The 9,271-nt window shown below is 43.3% G+C and overlaps 1 protein-coding gene across 1 annotated transcript in view; it reads right to left on the reverse strand.

The window, feature by feature from the left end:
- Positions 1-9,271, reverse strand: part of grip2a (glutamate receptor interacting protein 2a) — a 44,365-nt gene that overhangs the window by 22,266 nt on the left and 12,828 nt on the right. The window contains exons 3-5 of the mRNA XM_077003983.1: positions 8,450-9,193; positions 4,414-4,494; positions 2,001-2,136 (exon numbers count right to left, since the gene is read on the reverse strand). Coding sequence (XP_076860098.1) covers positions 2,001-2,136; positions 4,414-4,494; positions 8,450-8,609 — 377 coding nt within the window. The 5' untranslated portion in view covers positions 8,610-9,193. The remainder of the gene's footprint in view (positions 1-2,000; positions 2,137-4,413; positions 4,495-8,449; positions 9,194-9,271) is intronic.

The following is a 9,271-nucleotide window of genomic DNA, read 5'->3' on the forward strand; positions in this document are numbered from 1 at the left end:
ATGCAAATTAACTCGAAATCTAAGTGGGCGGAGCTTAATGGTTGTATATTAATTGTCCTATTGAATTTAGTCAAGGAATGCATAGGAACTGGAATTTTGGTTCTAGGACCTACGGTGTAGGAGATATGGACAAAAAGTCAATATGGTCTGCTATAGCGCCACCATCAGGCCAATTTGGGGTCCCTGTATGGGAATCTGGTCCTTGGAGGTAACTGAACCTTTTTGCCAAGATTGGGTTTTCTAGGCATTACGGTCTAGGCTGCACGATGCATTTTATGTCAAAAAATGGGCAAAAGAATAAGAAAAATAAGAAAAATACCAGCAATTACAATAGGGTTCCCACACTATGTGTGTGTGAACCCTAAAAATCCTAACAATTACAATAGGGTTCCCACACTATGTGTGTGTGAACCCTAAATATATAATACAGAAGCATCTGGATTCAGGTGCACACCTATTTATGCCTTAGGAAACATTTATTTAGACTCTTTAACACACACACACACACTTAATACTTGTCACTTTCATCGTGCTCTCAGGGCAGCACTGGGGTTTCTCACACACACACACACATTCAAATAACACACACTCATAAAGAAACAACACCTGGAGCTACATATATATGTTCAGAAATATATATATTCTATGCAGTTAAAGTTAACCGCATCTATATGCACATACACTATATTGCCATAAGTATTCGCTCACCTTCCTTGACTCACATATGAGCTTAAGTGACATCCTAATTAAGTGATATTCCTAATTAAGTGACATCCTAATTAAGTCATATTCCTAATCCATAGGGTTCAATATGACGTTGGTCCATCCTTTGCAGCTAGAACAGCTTCAACTCTTCTGGGAAGGCTGTCCACAAGGTTTAGGAGTGTGTTCATGGGGATTTTTGACCATTCTTAAAGAAGTGCATTTGTGAGGTCACATAATGATGTTGGATGAGAAGGCCTGGCTCTCAGTCTCTGCTGTAATTCATGCCAAAGGTGTTCTATCACATTGAAGTCAGGACTGTGCAGGCCAGTCAAGTTCATCCACACCAGACTCTGCCATGTCTTTATGAACCTTGCTTTGTGCACTGGTGCACAGTCATGATGGAAGAGGAAGGGACCAGCTCCAAACTGTTCCCACAAAGTTGTGAGTCCAAAATGTCTTGGTATGCTGAAGCATTCAGAGTTCCTTTCACTGGAACTAAGGGGCCAAGCCCAACTCCTGAAAAACATCCCCACACCATTATCCCCCCTACACCAAACTTTATACTTGGCACAATGCAGTCAGACAAGTACCGTTCTCCTGGCAACCGCCAAACCCAGACTCGTCCATCAGATTGCCAGATGGAGTCCAGTAACGGCGTGTTTTATACCACTGCTTCCGGCACTTTGCATTGTAATTGGTGTTGTATGGCTTGGATACAGCTGCTCGACCATGGAAACATATACCATGAAGCTCTCTGCGCACTATTCTTGAGCTAATCTGAAGGCCACATGAAGTTTGGATGTCTGTAGTGATTGACTGCAGAAAATTGGCGACCTGTTCGCACTATGCCACTTCGTGGCTGAGTTTCTGTCATTCCCAAACACTTCCATTTTCTTATAATACAGCTGACAGTTTATGTGGAATGGATTTGATGCACAGGTGGCATCCTATCACAGTTCCACACTGGAATTCACTGAACTACTGAGCAACCCATTCTTTCACAAATGTTTGTAAAAATCAGTCTGCATGCCTAGGTGCTTAATCTTATACACCTGTGGTCATTGTAAGTGATTGGAACACCTGATTCTGATAATCTGAATGGGTGAGCGAATCCATTTGGCAATATAGTGTATTTACCGGCTAATTCAGTACAATTAGTACAGTATAGTAGAATGAAGAAGAAAATTAAATGAGGGGATGAATTGAGTCATTTGATGGCTTGCACACACACACACGTGTGTGTGTGTGTGTGTGTGTGTGTGTGTGTGTGTGTGTGTGAAAGAGCAGGGTCTTACCTGGCTGCCAGGCCCCCAGGTCTTAGGTTTGATACTCTAGGCTTGCTGTCTTTGTCCGAGCCTCCGGAGATGGTGAGGCCAAGACTACAGCCCTCCCTCTTAATTAGCTCTACTGTGGTCAGCCCTCTCTGCTCTTCTGCACAGACACACACAGAGCAGTCAGAACAGCACAGAGAACAGTCAGAACAACACAGAGAGCTGTCAGAACAGTACAGAGAACAGTCAGAACAGCACAGAGAACAGTCAGAACAGCACAGAGAACTGTCAGAACAACACAGAGAGCTGTCAGAACAGTACAGAGAACAGTCAGAACAGCACAGAGAACAGTCAGAACAGCACAGAGAACTGTCAGAACAACACAGAGAGCTGTCAGAACAGTACAGAGAACAGTCAGAACAGCACAGAGAGCGTTTAGAATAGCATAGGTGCTGATAAAGAGACTGGTAGAACCTAGACTGTGCTAATTTAGAGCACCTAACAGCTGTTCGCTCCTTTTGAACAGAACCAAATGATCTGGTAAAGCAACACAATGTCAGACTAACAGCACACTGACAAAACACTAACAGGATTTTTTATAATTCTAACTGATGTACCAAACCTACTCCAGGCTATTATGTTGGTCTCTGTTCTTAATGACAATGACAAGTCAAAAAGGCAGGAAAAGATATTGCGTTGGGAGTTTTAGAGAATCATTTTTAAGCTAAACTTGAACAGGGTTTTTATTGGTTCTGGGGTCCAAGCTATATCTCTACCCAGCTAATAACTGGGAATGCTGGCTACACCCAGGTTGAGCGATGTATGTGTAGCTGGTAAAGGTCAATCAATTTGGACAAAACAAAGAGGTAAATGTCAAAGGTCTCTGCTAAATGTTACAAATGTAAATGTTAATTTAGCATTTCAACAATAGGATATTTAAATTTCTAAAGTCTTCTTAGATGCATCATAGCTGAAAACCTTCTTATTACTACTGAATACATTAAATATATATTACAGATGACATTTACAGAGCAGAAAACGAGGCTGTCAGTAATGGTATAAACAAAAGATCACAAACGTAAAGTAAGAGCTTTTGAATTTCATTGGAAGACTCAACATCATTAAAATGCATAAAAGTCTTTTTTTACACCCCCTGTAACACCTCCATAAAGGCTCAAGCTGACTGCCTTACTCCAGTTAAGCAAGTGTACCTCAAGAGAGAGTGTGCTGCTAGCAGATAACATGTAAATGGTGATGACTGTGTGTTTTTATCATTTAGGGCTGCAGAATTGGACTGTGTAATGTTTCCAGTTCTGCATATTGAATAAATATTGATGAATATTAATGAATGTTAATGTGGAATGGGAAAAGCACTATAAATCACATTGAAATTATCTTAATTGTCATTCAAAACATATTTCTTTTGTCACGTCTGCCTCCGCCCCCCAACTGTCAGTCTTTGTTTTTGTGTTCCATGTGCTTGTGTTGTCATTTCGGTTGTCACGCCTTTGATGTTTGTAACTCTTCATTGGTTTCCTGGGTTCCTAGTATAGTTCCTTGTTATTGTAGTATTTAAATACCCTGTGTTTTCAGTTACTCTTGGAGGGTCTTTGTTTCACCCCTGTTGTGAGTGTCTGTTTTTGTCTTTTGCATTGCGTTCATTCTGTGTGTTCATTGTTCATCATGCCTTATAATTCTGTGTGTTTTGAAGACCCTGGATTATAATAACAACTCTTCTTGTGGATATGCTCTTAATAGATCTTGCTCTTCTCAGTATATTCATCCGCCTCGCAATCGTTCCAAAACGCCCTCAGAGTTACGCCATTGTCTAGCATGTCTAAATCCCACTACCCAAAATAGCCCCTGTTTAATTTACAGGTTATTCCTGTCCAGTTTCAAACAGAGCAGAGACAAGTGACCTCCACATGGCAATGGCATGCAAGGTATGTAAAAATCAGATGTTTACCAAGTGTCTAATATCAAAGCAAATACTGAACTACAAACCAGTTTTGTTATATACATTTCTAAACAAGACAAGAGTGTGAGAAAGGTAAAGAAAGAGAAACTCTGTGTGTGTGTGTGTGTGTGTGTGTGTGTGTGTGTGTGTGTGTGTGTGTGTGTGTGTGTGTGTGTGTGTGTGTGTGTGTGTGTGTGTGCGTGTGTGCGCGTGCGTGTGTTTTGGTGTGCAGGCATGATTGATAGAGATGATCACAAGGGTGCTGAGTTCACCGAACACAGAAGTTCAGAATCAGCACAAGTCTAGACAAGCTGTCTGGTCACTTCAGTACACAAGACTGTCACTGTGTCTCTGGTGTGTGCGTGTGTAGTTGTGTGTGTGTGTGTGTTTGCTACACCTGTCAGCCAGGTCAGCGTGTGCACAGTTGGCATGAATCAGTCACAGGATGGAGCGTGAAGGAGACGTCTGATGCAGGATTACCTCCGATGCTGCATCTCTTTGAGGCCACATTGCTGTCACCCGCTGACGAATCCTTGCTGCCTTTTGAGTATGGGCCATCATCTTTGATCATAAAACAACACACACACACAAGCACACAAGTAACTACAGGTAAAGCATGATGACCTCCTGACTTTCTCCTTAAATACAAATGGCAAACATTTTTTGATAATATCTAAGCAATATGTCAAATAAAAAATGTATAAAGGCAGACAAATATCAGAGGTTCAAGCAATAAATCCACATTGTACTGAATTTGATTTATCCAAAAAAAGTAAATTGTCAATTTTTAATAGCATAATTAGTAACTTCCCCGAGAATATCCAGTCTGCTTACACATTTGAAGGTAATAAGGCAAAACCTGAAACAAGAGCGTTTCTGAAACTCTTGTGAAATGTATGCCTTATATTAAAAAAAGTAAACTTCATTCTTGGGTGAACCAACAAAACTCATTTCCAAGTCAATTAAAAAGTGGGAAAGTAATTTAGAGTGTGCCACTCCATCAGCCCTGCCTATGGTGACACCATTACTGATGTAGGTTAAATACCCCCTGTTCCAACAATACTGGCAGAAGCGTGCAGCCTATTTTCAGACAATTATTTATAGAGCTCACACAAGACCTGGTTGTCATTGCTATCTCAGATCACTGCACTGAACACCCATTTACATATGTGCCTACAAGTCTTTGGCCCACACACACACACACACATATATATATACATGCACGTTTATTAGTGCAGTGTTATCAATCATACTGCTCATCCTGTTTTCAAAAACCAACATTGCCACAAGACTATTCTGTTAACAATAACTCTTTCCCATATTTACGATAAGCTGACTCCTGGACAGCTATGAGTTGACTGACATTAGAAATGAAAAGGTCACAATAACGCACAAAGTCTCCAATGTTACAGGGCTCTACTGGCCAGCACCCACAGATAGGTAGAAATGGATCCTTGGGTGTAAATCACTTACCACAGCGACCTTCTCTTCGCAAACCACACAGCATGGTAGCAATGTCACGTCTCCATAACTCCTCGACCCAAAATATGAAAAACGTTTAAACCTACACCAGTATCAAACTTTTCTATACTGCTCAACAACTCAGCATTATGGAATTTTTCTGTATTCATTGGGTAATGTTCAAGTCACAGCAGTTCCAATGGCTCTGATCCGGTACACTCCTAGCCAAGGTTCTTGTAGCAATCCGGTTTAAAGTAAATAATTTTCCTAGGAAGGAAGACGTAAGTTTCTACAGTGGCCCGTAAGGCTTGTGTGCCCTCAGCTGTACCATCCTGTTCTGAATAAGGATCCTATTGAAAAGAGGGAATATTCACAGTGCCAAAGAACCTGTTCTTGGTGAACGTCTGTGTGTATGTGAGTTAGTAAGTGTGTATGTAACCAAGCACATATATGTGTATGTGTTTTTTCTGTCCAAAGTGCCAATATCTCTCAGATTTCCCATCTTTACATCACTACATAATAGTGTCCTTTGTGTAGAGATTTTCCTGCACCAAATATCCAAACTCAGCATCCAAATGTCCACACTGCAACCCCAAACTTTAGCATCCACAACAGGCATAGACTATCCACACCACCAGCTGCAGAACCCTGAAACCGGCTGGCCGCAGTCTGTTCGTTCCTCCGTCTTCAAACTTTAGCATCCAAAAAGGGGGCTTCGGCCGTTAAGCTCCGAGCCTGAAGCCACGCTAGCTGCCCCGTGTATAGGAAGGAAGGACACAGGAAGGACAGGGTCCAGCCATAGCACTCTTGCAGCCTGGGCAGAAAAGAGCGCTCCTGTGAGCCTCGCAGGACATCCAAGACCTGGGGCAAGGGAACGGGTTCTGTCCCTGATGTTCCCCCTGCCTCTTTACTGTGTGCTCCTCCCTCTCTTCCTCAGATTGCAAAGTCTTCACGATTGTTTCTTTCCCTCCTGCTCTGCCCTATTAATCATCTCTGTTCACACACACACACACATATATAGAGTGTGCTGAGTTGCTCCCTGACAGTTGTAGTCACATCTTTACTGTGCTATACCAAACACACACACACACACACACACACACACACACACACATACACACACACCAGCACAAAGACCCCCCTCCTGTGTTTTGGCATAGTCTCAACCCCCAAGTGCCACTAGCAAAACTGTCACATACAAACACTTCCTCATTTCCAACCTAACACACACACTCTCCCTCTCTCCCACAGGCAATGACGTTACCACCACATTTCTAAAGTGTGTGCAGATATACTGTTCATATGATCACTGACTGTGTCAGTCCCTACCACATCCACACATAGCAACAGATCCCAGAATCAAGTTATTAACACATGTAGATTTTACAATGAAACGCAAGTTCATTCTTCATAGCTTAATGGTTTGTTGGATGGGTAGTGTATTTTCACTTCCACTTTGTCTCCCCTTGAAAGAATATGGACATGTAATTCAGGTTTGTAGTTGTCTTACCACCACCAATCAAAGTCCACTAGAGTACAAAGAGAAATGTCTGGGAGCAAGTCACATTTTCTGCACTCCTAAAGAACTGCAGCGACTCTACTCTGCCCCAAGATGGTCTGGGAGGGGCTGATCTCATGTTTCATTGCTTAGAAGGATCTTTCACTTACTGAGGGCAACTGGCTTAAACCTCGCCTGTCTGTCTGTGAGTGTGCGTGTGCGTGTGTATGTGTGCGTGTGTGTGTGTGTGTGTGTGTGTGTTTGGGGGGGGGGATTCTCACACCTGTCTTTCCATTTGTCACTTGCACCAGACTCTTGCATTTCCCTTGCACAATAGCACGCACACACACACGTCACACTTGAGTCTTCTAACACAGCCCTGGGAGTTTGAGGGTATTTTACTGTTCCTAGGACTGTGTTCTTCTGGACTGAGACTGCTGTAGTTGATTCTGAGATGAGTAACTCCTCCAGCTTAGGAGCCACAGATACAGGTGTCCGCGTCACCAGTGGGACAACCTTGGTGGGAACCTAACACACTTCTTTCAGTCCCCTAAAGCTTCTCATATTCTGTTCTTTGGATATGTCCATCACTTGGGACGGGCGTATTGATTACCACTACTGTTTACTGCATCCTGTCTACCTTCATGATATCTGACTGGATCAACACTGCCCCCTTAATCTATCTGGAGGCCCCACAGGATCTTAGCCTTGAGTTTGATCCTTACCACATGGTTGTGTCTCTGACCGTGTGCTTTCACTGCCAAAATCTTGCATCCAGCATCCAGATTGTGTACTAGGTGCTGGATTTGCACATTCTGCATGTTGGGTCTTCTCTGGTGTGACACACCTCTGCTTCGACTGGCCTAGTGCTTAGTGCTTAGTACTGTGCTGCCGTGATTAGTGCCTCTGCCATCCTTCAGTCCTGCCTCTTCCAGCCACCGGTGAGATTGTCTTACGTCAGCCACCCCTGTCAGTGGTACATTCCATGGAGAGGCTTATCCTGCCATCCTGCCGTGGCTCCACTGCTTCCATGGTGACCATGTCCCCCATCTGATCAGATATATTTGTGTGTGTGTGTGTGTGTGTGTGTGTGTGTGTGTGTGTGTGAGACAGACATGTCAGCTAGACATTTAAATGTTTTTTAAATTTATGATAAATTAAAATATTTCAAGAATTTGTATCTTTTAAGCCTAAAAATTGCTGTGGATGGTTTTGAGAGATTTTGATACTACAGCACTCTCTAGTGGATCGATCTTACTATTACAGATCAGGTCCTCTTCTGAGAACTACAAGCATACCTTATTGTCAGTATAAAGTATGTACATTCCTTACAAAGCATATACATCAAGGCACTCACAATAAACAATCTCATTTTCTCATCTACCCTGCCCACCACACTCACATACACAGAACAAACATATTTCTGACAATAATTACACTATATCACTTGTCAGACAATCAATCACAAGTTCTCCTTTCACATCACACACACACACACACACACACACACACACACACACACACACACACACACACACACACACACACACACATTACCTTTCACTCTTCCTTTTATGATTCCCATGCGGCAGCGCAGAGAGAAGAACACTCTCCTCTTCCCCTTCAGTCCAACTGATCCCTTCTTCACAGAGCTGACGGAGGGGGGAACTCCATCAGGGAGGCGTTTGGGATTGATGCTGCAACTCATGCGCCACATCTCAACTTTCTTCTCCTCCGCTCCTTCCTCAAGCTCTGTCACTCACTTTTCCTCTTGTCTCCTCACAGGCTGCTCTCAGCCCAAGTCCTAGCAGGAGCAAGCCGGCATCTCTCCGACCACGCGCTCTCACCAGGGCTCTCTGTCACTCTGTCTTCGTGCGTCTTCTCCTCTGCCTTCTCAATTCCTTTCTTTCTCTGCAGTTTTGTTTTCATTCCTGGTCAGGTGTCCTCTGGGTCCCCGGGAGCGCGTCTCACAGTCGGGTGACAGGAGCAACGTCTCGTTCCATCAACCTTTGTGTAGTCACGTCACAGAACTGCCTGAGGAACAGTGCCACCGCAAACAAATCAACAAACTGATGCTGTTCAAAGTACTGGTGGGCAATGCATGTGTGTGTGTGTGTGTGTGTGTGTGTGTGTGTGTGTGTGTGTGTGTGTGTGTGTGTGTGTGTGTGTGTGTGTGTGTATGTTTCTGGCCGGGAGCACAGAAGGCAGATGGAATGTAGCTTCTATCCGCAGAGATCCAGTCTGGCAGAACCACAGGAGATGTCCCTTCCAGAGCCCACAGCTCACAGCCGACCTCCTCTACTGCAGGTTGCAACACAGCAGAGAATCCTTCATTAACATTAGTTTAACTAAACATGAAAAACTCTATTATGATATTAG

Source organism: Brachyhypopomus gauderio, chromosome 4 (genome assembly GCF_052324685.1).
Source record: "Brachyhypopomus gauderio isolate BG-103 chromosome 4, BGAUD_0.2, whole genome shotgun sequence".
NCBI lineage: Eukaryota > Metazoa > Chordata > Actinopteri > Gymnotiformes > Hypopomidae > Brachyhypopomus > Brachyhypopomus gauderio.